Here is a 17,564-nt window from a genome sequence, read left to right as displayed (position 1 = left end):
ACATTTTACTGACGAGCTGTTACATGTCTGAGGAGAAGGACTGGAAACGTATAATCCCTTTCTAGGATTCCAAGCTCGCCAGATCTTAATCCGTGTGTCTTTTGCCTATGGCGATCACCTTAAAGTCATTCGTTTATGTGACATCTAGGGACTCAACGGCGCATATAAATCAATAAATGTGATTCGTATATAGTAGTGCCCCATAGCATTTTTCAGACGACGTACATAATCACTTCGATGTGACATACCCAAGGAGGTGTACTGGAAATGCAGAACCTATTGATAGGCTTCAACATTGGCTAGATCTCAAACCATGTGACTTTTTCCTAGGGGTTACCTTAAATCATTCATTTATCCGACAATGTATGAGCACAAAGGAAAATCTCATAACGGGGATTGTCATCGCTGAGGCTGATATAAAAAGGTGTCGTTTAGTACGTCTTGGGAAATCATTTTACCTCGTTATAGACTGTGCAATGATATTAGCGACCGCCACTTCCAACAACTCTTGTAATAATTAATCAGATGAATACTTTTGCAGTTATTATTATACTTTTTGTAGTGACAGCGAAACGTTCCACTTTCGAGCGTTTTTATGATTAGCGACCTTTCAATTTGGTTTGCGACGTCATATTCCATTCCAATTTTTGTTTCTCTTGGTGTCTGCTAACAACAATTTCATAATATCTGAAAATTCAAATTCTTTTTAGATGCATTTTTCGAGAACGATTGAAACAAAAATATGCCACAGAACTGCGATTGTATTCACAATCTGAGTTACTATATTTGAAACATTTAAGTCACTGCGTTTTTGAGTTACCGTTAACATTCTTCTGAAAGTACAGACCGACAGACGTTCAACACCTTGTTGGATTGGGCTAAAAACTTGATAGATGTCTAAATATAGGTGTTAAATCTATGCCGAATTTTATACGTCTAGCTCTCGTCCTTTTGTAATTATTGTGTTAATTTATATTCGAACAACCGGACGAATAGACTTCCTCTGAATAGATTTTATATACCAAATTTCCTCTGTCCAGCTCAAAGCGTTTTTGAGTTATCTTTGTCACAGGCAGATAGAAAATTAAAAATGTGTTTTTTGAACTCAGAGAAGTCTAAAATGTGGAAATTCGTCAAAATCTGGAGTTCATATTTTTTGACAATCACTGTGTTTTCTTGTAATCCTTCATGCACAAGAAAATAAAATTTAAAAAAAATACTAATAATGTAGGCTCAGATATCGGCTCAAATTTATGATGTCAGTCTAAAACAGCCTCTGTGTTATTACAAAATGTTACGTTAAAGTAATAAATAATTCCGCATCACTTTTTAGATTTACGATTTAATTCCACTTATTTATACAAATAACAAAGTAAATTGAGATAAAAGAGAAACCTTTTTTTTAAATCATTTACATTTATATTTCAATGTTTATTTTGTATTATAGACATTGAATTAAGTCATTATTTCTCCTTTTATTTAATAGCACAAGCATCATTCTGAAACAAGACGACAGAAAACTCCCCATCAATCAAAGCGTTCTGGGCAAGGAAGTACTGAAATAGCATCTATGTATAAGAGTCAAAGTCTTCCAAATTTAAAAACTGCTCTAACAGCGCTTAATAGCTAATAACAATAATAAAAAGAAAACACCTTTCAAGTTCGTATTCAGTAACTGGGATTGCCTCTTTTTTTAATCTAGGAACTCAAAAGACAATTCTAATCTATAGTATTCTAATAGTCTATACCAAAACTAAACTAAAATCTCAATTGTAAATAAAATCATTGTATAACATTTGCTCTCATTTATGTTTCAACGGTTTTGTTTTATTTAAAGAAATATTCTAATAAACACTCAATCAGGTTTTCAAATTTTTCTTGAATTCGATGATTTTCTTGAATTTTTTAAGAATCAATTTGCGAAGGTAAATGATTTAAAAAATCATTTTACGAAGCTATTCTTTTTTTATATATGAAAATGTTCATTCTCATGCTACTTCTCCTTTTTACTACTGAACTGTCCCACGAGGAGGGGCACATAGTAATTGAGGATCAGAAATTTCCGGTATGGTGGTTGGCTCTCGCCAGAGCCCCGGGCCACATCAGAGGGGGCTCCAAATTCAATAGAAAGTTTATTTTACGTTTCCTTCTTTAATGAACTTTTTTTAAGCAAAATATCAGAAGAATGTAAAACCCCTCAGTTTTTATGTTAGCTTAGTCAATTTTCTTGTTATATATCTATAATGAGGGGGAAATTTTAAATATCTCCATAAAGTTTGGTTCTTCATTACTGAAATAGTGAAGCAGAGCGGAGGAGGGGGGGGGGGGGAAAGAACTTTTTTCTCCGAGTCCCAATTAGGCTAAGTTAGGCCCTGGCTTCCGCCACTTTTGTGGGTACACGAAAAGGTGGGAGTCTGGCTTCTCCTATCGATAACGGGACGCACTTCCTTAGGGAAGGTTTGTATCGTGACCAGTGGTGGCTTTTATCGTCGACAGTTGTTCCCACCAGTGTTGGTGTTGGGTTGGTTGGTACTGAGTCGGCCCAATCGGCAACGACAATTTTAAATTGGCTTCCCAGTATCTGTTTCAAACGAGAAGTACAAGATGTAAAGCGAGGAATCCATGTTAATAACTCATTTTACATCCTGCACTCCTCTTTTGAAACGTATTATGGCCTGCCAGAAATGAATTTGCATGAATTGTGCCGGATCAGTAGTGAATGGACAGTAGAGGTGTTTTTTTTTGTTGCAAAATGCTATCAGAATTTCAACGCTAATACCTACCAGATTAATAATCCGTGAGCAGTAATTCAGCCTATAACCAATATTGAAAGTACATGTTTAATTTATTTATTTTATTTTGAAACAACAAAATATTTCTAATTTTATAACTTTAAACGAGCAATTCTTGCATATATATAAATTCATTTCGTGTATCTTGGAAACGGATCAAAGGATTTGGATCAAATTTTATATTTAGATAAGGTTCTGCTTTTTAAGTTTATCTATATAGGTATCTTTCCCTAAAAAACGCGATTTTACACACACACACACACACACAAAAATTATAACTGTTAGAATATTTTTCTATCTTCTTTCATGCTGACAATGTCATATAGCGCCATCTCGTAAATTTTTTAAGGTACTTGCATTGTTGCCATAGCATGATTACTTATTGATACCACAAAATTTGGTGACACGTCGTTATATGACATTATCCGAAGTCGAATACGTTCGGCTCACGTCCAATAGCAACAATGCAATTATTGTGTTAATCATTTCGAATAACATGTTAAACTAAGTGCATTAATGATTTTTTTTTATTTAAATGATTTGTTCATATGTAGGTAAGAATGAAAAAAAAAACTGCCGAGCGAAGGTTGGTTTCGCAGGTACTATCTAATTGTATTCGAATTTACTCTATAAACTGGTAAAATCAATAGATTAGAACACACCGTATAATTTTCTCATCACTGTTTTCCTATATATAAGGCTAAGTTTATATTCAGGATTATCGAAATAATCAAATGTCTAAAAATAAGATAATGTTGTTTCAAATTCAAGCAATTCCATTTGAAAACAAGCGAGATCTCTTATCATGGTTTTAATTTTTAAAAGCTAAATAGAGGTCAAGCCTTTGCTAAATCAGCAAATAAATTAATGCGAAGTATACCTGAAAGAATAAGTAAATGAACTTGCAATCAAACACAGTAACTAGTTGATATAATGACGAGTAGATGAATCATAAATATTTTATTAAACTATATGAGTCAGCTATAGTTGGTAAGTGTAACAGAAATTAATTTCAAATTTTTAACACAGTCAAATGAATATATACAAAAATGAATTGAAATAACAAACATTATAGATAATACATCACATTTGAAAACTTAATCGCAGCGCACTAATGTCCAAACAAGTATAATTTATCACTTTACTCTCATCACCAGCATTCCAACTTTTTAAAATAAAGTTCACTGGTGCTCTAAATTTATCGGCGGCCTTTAAACATTGCTTTTATGGTTATGATCTCTTCACTTCTTCAGGTTTCACATAACATTCTTTTCGCTGTCCTTGTCAGAGAAAGTACCCTGAAATCTGAATAGATAGTGACGTTTCTCTGGATCCAAGTCATCCAATAGAATATGAGAAGACAGCAGCTACCGTTGCAGGCCTGGTATGGGTATTAGTGCCTTGATGATTTGCATAGCACTAAAAGGGCATGAGGCAAAGCGCTGTTTGCAGTAGTCATCGCTTTCGGGTGCATCAAACGTGAGAAAGATCTTGAACCCATTGTTGTCTTGACGAGCGGCACTGTAAAAGATAAACATTTTTATTTTTGTATGCGTTGAAAATGCAGAAGTTTTTGCTGTTAAGAGTAGGATTATGCTTAGATTGTTACTAGCTGATATATCCGACATTTCCTGAGATAAAAATATTTTCCATCTCTAATAATTTTAACCCTTTGGTTACACATTTATTTGAAAAGTTTTTTGCACTTGGAGCATATTTAATTTTGTGGGCAATTGTTTTGTCACTATCATTATCACTTTCTAGTTCGATATATTCTTCATCATTTTCATTTTGAAATTCCCCTTTATCGCTTAAAGGATCGTTATAAAATTCTTCATCAGATTCAAGATCACTTTGATAAAATATATTCTCTATTTCTGCCATTTTGAGGTTGTGAATCCCAAATAAGGTTTACCAAATTACTGCAATTATTTGTTCTGTTGCAACAGATACGCATTACTTTGAAATAAACCAGAATGAACTAGTTAGATCTCGTCTCAGTTTCAATGACGTATCAGAACGTCGTGCGCGTCTTTGCCCAAACAAATGCAAGACGTACTGATACGTCAAAGGTACCAAAGAGTTAATGTAAGAAAAATACTCCAAGTATCTAAAAGTATTTGGAATATGATACTCCAGGTATATTTACCATGTGAAGCATTTCTTTTCTTATTTGCTTGAATTAGATATTCTTTTGAGTGTCAGAGATATTGTAATTTCCTTAAACCTTTTTGAAGTATTGAAATAAGAATATCATTTGAATCAAATGAGTTTAAAAGAAACATCAAAAGCTATTTTTCATAAGCTTTTGGAAATTTGTATAAAATGATATAGATTTAAATAAGCAAAGCACGTGGCAACTCAGAAGCAAAAATAAATAAAATTTAAAATACATAATATTTTTATTCAAAAATAATTGGCAACACTTAAAGTAAAATGAAATCGTTTCTACGAATAGAAATATAAAATATTTGCTGTGAATGATTTTGGATTGATCTATGTGCACAGAAGACAATTTTCGTATGTATATATCTATATATATTCCGTCTGGACTAAAAAAACTTCTGGATTTATTAAATCGGGGTTTTTTTTTCTTCCGTAAAATCCTAGATGGGCCCACCTCTTGGCGACTTATTTGAAATCTCGCCAAGTTGACTACTAATTGAATATTTGTTATTATTATTATTATTATTCAATTAAAAAACGATACTTGAAGGCCAGAAATAATAATAAATAAATAATAAAATAAAATAATAAATAAATAAAATAAATATAATAAAAAATAAATAAATAAAATAAATATAATAAAAATAAAATAAAATAAGAATAAAAAAAGTCCGTCTAGGTTGATTATTTATTAACAAAATAAAATAATAAATAAATAATCTATACTTATAATAAAGCTCAATGTGTGTGTGTGTGTGTGTGTGTTGGCGCTATACAGGCCAGACCATTCAACCTACAGCTACCAAATTTGGCACGTGTATACCTTGGAGGCCGGGAATGTGCACCTGGGGGTTATTTTTTCGAATTTTTAATTAGAATTTTATTTATTTAAAAAATAAGTGAAATTTTGGCGTGTTTCTGCTATAACTTCCGAAAATATTACCGCACAAAAAATATTTTTACATGAAATTAAAGATCAAAAATTTATCTTTTAATTGATACCAATGTTTTAACCTTAAAATTAAATTTCTATTTTTAATGAATTTTTAAATAAATAATGTAACTATATTTTTCAACAATTTTTTTCGTACAAAATAAAAATAAAATTTAAGCTGCACGAGCACGTTTCGCATTCATGGGAGAAAATTAGCTTTTTTCAAAGTGTTGCCATCACATTGATTAAAGCTCCAATTAAAAATAAATTAAATCTTTTTGGAAATGAAATCTGCAAAAATATAATTTTCGGCACATGTCCGTAGGAAATGAAACAAATATGAAATATTATTTTTTCTAAAAAATAAATACAAGAAAAATTATTTTATGATCTTTTATACTCTCTATATTATTATTCCAATAAATCAGCTTTATTTTAATGCAAGTTTTGTTTAGTATGAACAGGATATCCATTCAAATCAGGACCACACAGCTAATTTGTAAACCTTTAGTAAGACACAGATCTGCTAAAATGGAAAATGATTATATTTTATGTAACTTGATTCAATAAATACTCTAATAAATAACGAATTTTGGATTTTACATAAAGCTTCTGCTGTAGAAATCACGAATAACAAAATGTTCTTGAAATACTAATATTTTAAATAAAAAGAGTTAATTTCTAATCAACTAAATCAATCACTTAAACTGATTTTAGATTTTCCATCGATCGTTTCAAAGAAAATACACCAATCAGCGCGCAGGTTTCTCAAGATTAATTGGCCTAAGATTATGAAAATGTTGAGTTTTTCTAAATTTTTAACATTCAAAACTTCATAAATAAGTCTTAGTTGATCATTGAAAATAGAAACATTCATTCATTTATTTAAAATTTGGTGTGTCCAGAATATTTCTCAGAATCTGATACCTTACTGCATTAAATTTAGACTTCATAATTTTTAAAATATATTTATAGGCCGGAACAAAATATTTTTATTGATTTCATTTCAATCCTTTTGAAAACAAAACTAAAAACTGAATTTTATGCTGAATCTGAGAAATTTTTGTTGAATTATTGTTTGAGATATTACGTAAATTATGAAAAATATTTTGTAGTTCACATAAGACTTAAATACCGAACGATTCTGTTTGCAATACTCATATTCAATAATAATAATAAATAAATAAATAACAATAAAGATGATAAATAAAATAAAACGCTTGGTTTTATTAAAAATATCTTTATATTAATTGCAATTTCATCATTTCCACTTTAAATTAAAGTTGAAGTTTTACAGGAAATGACAACACATTAGCAAAATATATATAGTAAATTGAACGAAACGATCTAAACAACAGTATAAGTTTGGTATGACTATCAAAATTTGAAGATTAAAAATGTTTTGTTTGAGAATCTAATAAGAGACCAGTTACTTAAAATATTTAATTGAAAATTGTAGCGAGCGGTAATACTGGCGAACCGACTGGTCGCCAAAGGCGGCTAGTAATAAAATAAAATAATAAATAAATAAAAATAAAAAAAATCCGTCTAGGTTGCCACATTGACGATATTATCGCCACTCGTTTGGCGTGAATTCAAAAAGACGCCAAGAAGTGGACTGTGCTAGGATCCACCCAGAAAGAACGTTATATCAATAGTAGATGCCACGAAACAACGCTTCTGATATTAGATATGACGAGGTAAGAAATATCTTCGCATATGTGTAGAAGTCAGCTCTAGTGTATTTATATAATGCATTATTATAGTTTGAATTTTATAAAGTGAAGGTTAAATCTTGTGAAGTTCTATAAATTTCCCATTTTTTAATCTTTTGTTAGCTTCTTAATGTTCTATATTAATTGTGAGGATTTCCCGCAATGAATCATAATTCGAAGTAGAGTTAATCTTTCAAGTACATGGTTTAATCCTTTGCGCTCGGACACCATTCAAGACGATGTATTCTTATAACATTTTACTCATTTATATTTTTAATTTTGATTGCTAGAACTACCTACAGAATGGTAAGAAAATTTAGATTCATTTTTCGAAGAAATTCAAACTTCAAACAATTGCATTTTTTTCGGAGCAATAAACAAGTTCTTATAATTAGGTGAATAAATATGCATCGAATTACTTTTCAAAGTGCAAAAAGTTAAATTTCGGAAATGGATTTCTTTATGGACAGTTATACGTTGCATGCTTCCGTGTAGGAAAACAAATTATTTTATACATGTGTCAAATGGAATCGCCAAAATCATATATCCAAGGGCATTGCAAGGAATTTAACGATAAATACAAAAATAACTACAATTTATAAAATTCGAAACACACGCAAAATGATGTATATGTATATATCTAATTATAATTAAATTCAATAATTGAATAAAACTTTCAATTATGTTCAAATAATTTGTAGATACACTCAAATTTAGCCACAGCAAAGAATTGCCCGGCTCTGTTAATAGAATATAAACTAATCAATTAATTGACATAAAACATTCATTTAAGCCCATCTTCTTTCATGGTATTTGCTAATCCAGTTTGAATAAAACGGATTTAGCAGTTTGGATTTCTATAGTTTACGATCTATTTATTAATTTTGGGATTTTTGCACATCATTAACGAGGTTAAAACTGAAATCGTCGAAATCATGACTCGAAATACGGTAAATAATAGTCCCTTTACTTCTGTGGTCGTTTTTCTTTGGTAGAAACGACTTACGCACTGATTAGAATTATTTTTAAAAATGTGAATTTTTTTATAATAAAGCATTAATTGCATTGTAATTAAACTAATGAACTAAATGGCGTAAACAATGTTACTAAGCGAATATTATTCCAAATATCATTGACGGAAAAACGGATCAAAAATGCCAAGGTTTGGTTTTTTCATTAGTTATTTTAATTAAATAACTTAAAAAATAACTCATTTCGAAAATTGAGAATATTTCTACTTTTCTTCATTTTGGAGGAACACTTGGTTCTTGAATGTCTTTTCTGCTTTACAGTGGGCCACAAAATTGAGTATACACCTTAGAAACTTAGAGACTTTTTGCAATTACAAATTAAATATTGCTTTAAGATGATTGAAATTTTTACCTTATATACTTTAGTCTATGCTTTACCGTAATATACTAATAAAATTGTTACGTTTATTTATTTTTTACGAAAAAAAAAAAAAAGATCTGAGACGAGAGGAAAAACAACACCACAAAAATAAGTATACACCTATATTAATTTCCTTTTAACATACAAATTAATATTTTGTTGCATAACCTGTTGCTTGAATTACAGCTTGTAATCTTCTGGGCATAGATTCTATTAGTGTTTTAGTGGTTTCAACAGAAATTTTAGCCCATTTTTCTCTCAGAATCTTCTTGAGAACTTCCTTGCTTGTGATTTCGTGCTCATATACAGCTTTCTCTAATTGCGACCACAAATTTTCAATGACGTTTAGGTCTGAAAACTGGGCTGGAGTGTGTAATTGCTTCCTGCAATGGTACAGCAAGTATAACTGCACAATCTTTGCTGTATGCTTGGGGTCGTTGTCCTGCTGGAATATGAAGCTTGACCCAAGCCCCAACTTACGGTCACTTTTTTTATAGTTATCATTTAAACCCCCAAATATACATGTTTGTCCATAATACCATCAATAAAAGCAAGCTCTCCAACTCCTCCAGCCGACATACAACCCCAAACGAGGACAGATCCACCTCCGAACTTGACTGTCTTAATGGTGTTTTTAGGTGCCAGTGCTTTCCCAGCTTCTCTCCATATTTTAAATCGTCCATCGCTTCCGTAAAGATTAAATTTACTTTCATCAGAAAATATTACAGTGTTCTAGAAAGAAATAGGCTTTAAACGATGTTCTTTGGCGAAAATCACTCTCTTTTGTCTATTCACATACTTGATGAGTGGCTTTCGTATTGGTGTACGGCCATGAAACCCATATTGGTGAAGGTACGTCGAATTGTTTCATCTGAGATCTTTTTCCCGATTGTAGAGGACATCGATAAAGCTAGTTTAGAGGCACTCACCCTCGGATCCTTCTTTACTGAGTGAATGATCTTCCTCTTCGCTGTAGTACTCAGTATTTCTTTACGTCCTCTTCCAGGAATATTGGCCACAGATCCAGTTTTTTTATACTTCTGTAGTATTTTTTGGACACAACCATGAGTTACACCAATCAACGAAGCGATTTCTCGAAGAGATTTGCCCTCTTTCGACCATTTTACAACTAATAAACATTCAGATTCAGTAGTTTCTCTACGAGAGCTCATTTTACGATTTTTAATGAGAAAAAAAAATACTATTTAAAACCGTTGAAGTGCAATAGCAAGTGTTATAAGCAGCAGCTACTCCTGAAACTCTTCAAAGAAAATTTGAAAGTAAAAAAAGTGGTGGCAAAATTTACAAATATAAGAAGTGTATACTCAATTTTGTGGCATGGTTTTCTATCTTTTCTTCGAATCGCTTAACTTTTTTCTTAATAAATAAGTTAACTATAGAATTGTGTTATTATAGGATGGTAAAGCAGAGGTTAAAATATCTAGGATAAAAAAAATTATCTATTTTAAATCAATGTTTAATTTGTAATTGGAAGAAGTCTAAAAGTTTTAGAGGTGTATACTCAATTTTGTGGCTCACTGTATATACAGAATATTCAAAAAAGTGGAACAAAAGCTTATTTTCCTAAATTCGACCAACATACGTATTTCCAAATACAAAGGTTCATTAAATAAGGTGGCAATTGTACGAAAATTGATAATATTTGTATTTCTGTGTATTTTTATGGTGGTTAATAATAAAAAAATTAAATTGAATTTTTGTTAGGCGTTCATAGCATAAAGGTATCAGTCAGTAAAATGTTCTTCGTATACATATCTATGAATATACAGTTTTCAATTTTCTATCTAGGAAATTTAGAGAAGATACGTTTATTTTTAAATTTAACCCTCTGCACTCGGATGTGGCTTTTCTCAGGCACTATTGAAGACAGTGCATCATTTTGAAGATATATTTTTATTGCTAAGAATACCTACAGAGTAGTAAGAAAGTATAGTTTAATTTTTTGGGGAAGTTAAACTTAAACAGTTTATATTATATATGTATATGAAGTAACCATATCTAAAATTATTAGGAAATATTTAGGAAAGAAACTTTTTTTTATTTCTTATTCAAACTAAAACCAAAAAAGGAACTAAGAAAACACCCTAGTATTTAGAGAGCGCATAAACATTTTTTACCTTGAATGCGTTAGCTTGGATATGTTGAGCGCGGGGAACACAACCGGAAAACTTAGAATTTTTTTGCCTGCTGCTGGTATGTGCTTTCCGTTTTGTTTCCATTACTGGTTTGAGTGTTATTATATGGTTATTTTATGTTATTATATTTTTGCTTATTAGTGGACGTATTCCTCTAATTTATTTTGTTTTTCTTTTCTGTTAAAATGATATATCTCTTAGGCCTAATTTCAGGGAATTTTCGGATTACGAGGAATCGATATTAGACTGTTTAGTCTGCATTCCTTCACAGAAAATTTTTTTTTTTTTTTTTTTTTTTTTTTTGAATCTTTGAATGAGGGTGACCCTTGAGAAAGTCTTCAGGCCAGATTCTTTTTTTATTTGGTTTAATTTTGATTTTTTTTCTTTTAACTTGGTTTTTATTACTATATATATATATATATATATATATATATATATATATAGTAATTATATTTATTGCTTATTTATTGCTCCAATATATATATATATATATTGGAGCAATAAATAAGTCCTTGTATTAGGTGAATAATTATGCGTCGAATTACTTTTTAGAAAGCAAAGAGTTAAGAGATATGTCACAATTTTAAGTGGCGAAAGATTTAGGTGGAAATAGTTTAGTGTAGAAATGTAAAGTTATTCAATATAGAAAAAATACCATATACCATAATCAAACATTTGTTTAGTCGTATCTCATTCAATTGCAGTCATGATTTGAAAAGAAAAAAAAAATTATAAACTGAACTTTCTCGAATACTCTCCAATAAAAATCTTGCCGACTGAAATCTTGATTGCCGACTGACACCAAGATTTGACACGACACTAGAGCTGTAATGAAAAGAGACAGCACAGTGAATTTCGTTGTTTTAGGTCACTGCGTTTGAGTTATTACTTTTATATGCGTGCGAAACAATTAACTGCTTGCTGGAGTTAGTTCAAATTTTGGCAGCTCCAGTTTAAAGCTCACCCAATTAATATTCTTCCATTCTTCTTTTTTCCTCCTCTTTCATTATCAACCAAAGTTCTTTTGTATTCTGTTTTTTTTCTTTGTCTTTTCTTCGCTTCCTTTCATCGGTTGTTTCAGGGATTCGTTTTTATTTTCATGATGCATCAAAGGAAACGCATCAGCCTAATATATATTTCTTATTATTGTTAAAAATATTTAATCAAAAAAAAAAAATCGTTCGGCAGTTTTTTTTAAAAAAAATGCGATTTAGACTATTACAATTAGAAATTTAGGTTATTTAAAAGTAAAGTTATTTTTTAATTATTTCTTTTATATTCATTTGAGAAATAAATTTTGTAGCACTTTATTGTTTCTGAACAGAAAAGATGCCACTATTCAAAAGATGGTATCATTAATAGACGATAAAAATATTCATTTTGAGCAATTTTTATAAATAATTTAAAGTAATATTTTACTACTTTTTTAGTTTAAAGTTTTAACAATTACATTATTATTATTATCTGACTCTGATTTTTAACGACCTACCATATTAATCGTAGATTTCATATCACCTAGTAATGCTGATAATTTTTTCAACTGCTGGATTAATTTACAAGACAATTTTCTGGCAACTTTACATTAAAATATTTAGAATATTAAAATGTTTTTAAATATTTTGTTTAAATTTGCATATAATTTTTTATAATCAAACACTGAAGCCAACTCTTTTGAAGATGAACCGCAATTAAATGTTTAGTTTTTGAGATTTTTTCAAAAATTGTATTATTTTAAAACTGCTTTTAGTAAGATTAAATTAAAGTCATTAAAAAATCTTGGAATTTCAATAAAGAAAAGAGTGGGCCGCTTGACTTGTATTGTTTTAAGACCCTTATACGGCTTAAACGAACACTTCTTCCTTGATTTGAGATAAAACCTTGTGGCATCAAGGGCACTGTAAGGTTTACCACTGTGTAAATCTTAAACGGCTTCAGGACACGATTACACCGAAAAGACGCCATATAAGCAATCCTGGCACACCCCTAAATGTCCTCCCGCTGGCGCGGATGTTTAGAGAAGAAAGTGTCAACTCAAGTATCGTCCTCGTCATTTCGTTGAGGTTCAAAATTACGAGTTCCTTCTCATAATAACCCTAGCGTTGCTTTATAATGGAATTTTAATATAATTAAATTGAAATAAAAAGTGCCCAAAAAAGTAATTTAACAAATGAACTTATATGCTTTCTATAACTAGCATCCTTGAATATGAATGCTTATTTCAGGATAAATAGCATGGATTAACAATAGTTATAAACAAAATTACTCATTTCTAATTCTGAAAATAAATTAAATAATATTACACAATAAATATATTTAATATTCAATTACTGTAAAATCTTTTATTAGAGAATATTTTCGATTAAACAATTTGGGAAAACTTACTTAGTGATCCCATCATACTGTGCTCCTTTTGGTTCTGGCTTAGTGAAAACTTCACAAGCCAATCTTTTCAAACAAGTATCTTGTGAAGTCAAAAATTTGAAATTGTGGCGCCTGCCATTCCTTCCTAGTAAAAGTAAAGGCACCATTCCAACAAATCGGCGAGTAAGATGCAGCTAGAATAAATCAATGAGTGAGAACATGTAAACATAATTCAAAATAATTAAAGCTTAAGAAATCTGTTACGATAAATGTAATAAATTGGTAATTATTCTTAATTACCGGTGATTATTCATAATCGCTCTGATCGCAATATTCCAAAAAAAAAAAAAAGTGATTATGAATAATGACTGGTAATTATTCATAATCGCTCTGATCGCAATATTCCAAAAAAAGTGATTATGAATAATCACTGGTAATTATTCATAATCGCTCTGATCGCAATATTCCAAAAAAAAAAGTGATTATGAATAATCACTGGCAATTATTCATAATCACCGTGTTAGGGAAAATCTGAGACCTGTGAAACAAAGGAATGAACACAAGTCAGCGGCCCCAAATTAGAAAACAATGTAATATTTTATTCTTCTTATGTATATGTTTGAGTTTTGTGAATGTAATAAATTTAAATTATCCTAAAAAAGTTAGTTGCTGCCATGAACCTTTTAAGGCGATAAAGAAAAATGTCATTTTTTTTTTTTCACAATATACTGAAGCAAGAATCTGTTATTCTTTAAATGATTCGTCTTCGAACGATTAAAAGTTATCGAACTGATGATGAATAAAATGGAATTTTCACAATACATTAATTTTAGAAAAGACGTAAATTCTGATCCAAGATTATTAAATTAATTTATTGTGTTGATGTTACTAACTGTAATAACTGGCGTTAATGAATTCCTAAACCCAATAAGAAAGAGAAAAATTGTACAATTCATTTGATTACACATGATTAAATGACAAATGCAACTGCGCGTGTCATTTAATTTTAAAACTGTATGGTGTTCTAAGACGTCCCCCCACCTTTTTTTTTCTCTCATTTTGCAAAACACGCAATGCATTCCTAAATGAACCTTTTTTGTCATATTTGATATGTAAAGTGGGAGCATAAATTCATTCTATGCATTTTGAATAATGTAATTTTATTGTTATTGATTTTTTGACATTTTTTTTCTAGTCATATTATGTTAAAATATTTTTAGGCTTGAAATTAGAATAAGAAAAGGGATTCATTTAGCTTAGATAAATTTAATTTTATTAATTAAAAATTAAGTAACAAATCAAGACACATCATTTTGTGTGAGATAAAGAACTGAAGCATCTAAGTTTCTGTCTGTCTAAAATAATTTCTCAGAACTTATGCCAACCTACATAATTTCATACAAAGATTGATAAATTTGGTGGGAAGCATACTTCCCATTGCCCTAGAAATGGTTAAATGCATTTCTTCTCTAAAGATACTAAAGATTAAAGTTGAATCGTTTACAAAAAGCCAAATTATAGACATTTGAATTATCCCAGTATATTGTTGACATTTCTACTATTTGCTACTACATATAACTTAGTTAATTCGTATTTTAAGTAATTGATTTACCTTCTGTACTATGTTCCTTTCTACCTTCCTTTTTATGCTTAGACTCGTATTTAGAAAGAAGTTAGACTATTGTTTTGAATAATTTTTTTTTTTCTTTACGCCTACAGACAGTTCTCATGCGCATTCTCATAATTTTTCAGTTCTCATAGACAATTGTTTCAAATAATATTGTATTACTGATTTTTTTTTCTTGCATCTAAGGACAGTTCTCATACGCATTCTCATAATTATAGACAATTATTTTAAACAATATTGTATTTAGTGGGGTTTATTTTCTTACCCGTCTTAGGACAGTCCTCAGGCGCATCAAGTACCTCACGAACCTGACAGCTCTAATGAGTCGAGCGGCTCCGTTCAAACGGAAATACATCATGACCATGGGAGAAGCTGCCTGCAGCAAGGCATCCGACACTAGCAGACATGACAGAAGTATCAAGACATGCCGCATTCCTTGCACCGAATTTTTCCTGAAGCAAAGAAAAATCAGTCCGTCTGAATGAAAGATCTACAATTGAGGAGAAAGATATTGTTAGCTTACTGTGGAAGAAAGAAAGGCAAGTACGAAGTAACATTCTTTTATTTAACTTGTTTCATATATGTGAAGATGAATTTTTATAATCGATTTTTGGTTCACTTTATGAAGTACTGGAGCTCTTAAATTCTACAAATAGGGCTGGGTTATTATGCTGCTGTAAATATGTATTCTATAAAATTTATATTGCAGATATTTTATGGTAAATTCTTATATTTTACTTCACTAGTAATGAACTTGTTTTAACACCTTCCTCCTCCATTAGTATTTGTAAACCATGCTCTTCTATAAAAATTTGTTTATATGAGCTTGCTGATCTTTAAAATTCGTTTCATAATCTTAAGGTGGATTTACACTCGGCCAGTTATAAGACAAGGCATGTGCAAAACGGGACTGATTTATGTTTGTCACAATTTCATTAGATTCAGGCATTCCATGCTTGGCTATAAATTGCTGTTTTGGCTTCCCTGGATTTTTCTTTTACACTGCGTATCATATTAAAATGGTGGATATTTACACAAAGAAACATGGTAAAATAAAAAATAAAAAGTTAAATTTATATAAATTTGAAAAATTATAAAAAATAGGGAGCAAATAAAATGAAGAAAAACACAACCTTGCATCAGAAAGAACAAAGAGCAGAAAATGTCGAAATTAATCTAATTGGTCAATTTTTTCAAGCAAAAAAAAAAAAAAAAAAAAAAAAAAAAAACAATACATCGGCATGTTGTTGCCCCGTCGAGACAAGTACTTGCCATGGACCGAACAATACTTTTCAGCCTTTGTTACATATGTCACAATTTAACCATTCCTTTTTAATTTCAAGTCCAAGTTTTACGTAGCTGTAATAAACGAAATATTTTAACAAAAAAAACGAATAGTTTCTACTCTGTTTAAAAGTAAATAGTAAAATATGTTTTACCTTCGGAGCAGAAAGCAGGCTAGAATTTACTATTTTATTAATAAGTTTCAAGATAAAATAAAGTGTTATCATTGTCTAAAAGTTGCTCGGATTGGATCACACGCAGTTGATTGAATTGGATTATTATCTCCAGCTAGAGAAATAGTCCTCAGCAATATTATAATAATTAGTATTGTTTGACAACGGATTCTAAAACCCTCCACACTTTTGCGTATGCGTTAGGATAAGTTTAAGTCGACAAGATAGGGGTGAGAGGAAAGATGAAAAGAGATGTTTACATTTAAATATAAAGTAAATTCTAGAAATGCGCGCATCTGTCCGCATCTCACCTCTTAGTGAGATAGAATCGTCGAAAAATGGATACTAAAACAAACCTTCATGATTTAAAATGAAACAGTCAAAAATAAACAAACAAATAAAAAAATTTAAAAAAAAACCTCAACAAAATACCATTTCGTGTGGCGTGAACTCTCCATTTTATTATACCTCTTCGCTTAAGAAACCTGAACATGGACTGAATCGCATCAGCGAAACTGCTCTGTAACTGAAACTTCAATTTGTTTTTGTGGGCGCTCATGTGTTTGTAGATGAAATTTCTTCCTCTCCACATCTGGAACGAGTGAAATAACAGCCAATATTGCTATAAATCCTTACCTCTTACTTCTTTCAAGTTTCAAATGACGTTAAATATCTGAAATTTGAGTTTAAAATCAGCACTACATTCTCACTATGTGATTTTGTATCAAAACGAAGTAAAGAATGAAGAAAAAAAAATGATATAGTGCATAAATTCTGATAACAAATTATTGTGGCTTCTATGGTTCTTATTAATTAAGTTTATTCGAAACTCTCTGTTTATAACTGATTTTAAAAATTTTATTTAAAATAGGAAAACGCCAATGAAACTGGTATCAATAAAAGGACAATTGTTGAATTTTTAACTGTAAATAAATAATTTTCGCAATTATTTCAGAATAATAGT

General features: G+C 30.3%; 1 protein-coding gene across 1 annotated transcript; it reads right to left on the bottom strand.

The window, feature by feature from the left end:
• Positions 1-3,904: 3,904 nt before the first annotated feature.
• On the bottom strand, positions 3,905-15,576 carry LOC129976547 (uncharacterized). The gene is made up of 3 exons (XM_056090172.1): positions 15,409-15,576; positions 13,538-13,710; positions 3,905-4,313 (listed from the first exon to the last, which is right to left on the bottom strand). Exons 1-3 carry the CDS (start codon positions 15,574-15,576, stop codon positions 4,160-4,162), a joined length of 495 nt encoding a protein of 164 aa, XP_055946147.1. The 3' UTR covers positions 3,905-4,159.
• Positions 15,577-17,564: the final 1,988 nt, after the last annotated feature.

This window comes from Argiope bruennichi, chromosome 7 (assembly GCF_947563725.1).
Source record: "Argiope bruennichi chromosome 7, qqArgBrue1.1, whole genome shotgun sequence".
NCBI classification, from domain to species: Eukaryota; Metazoa; Arthropoda; class Arachnida; order Araneae; family Araneidae; genus Argiope; species Argiope bruennichi.
The sequence above is the reverse complement of the archived record's forward strand: the minus strand, read 5'-3'. Positions and strand labels throughout refer to the sequence as shown.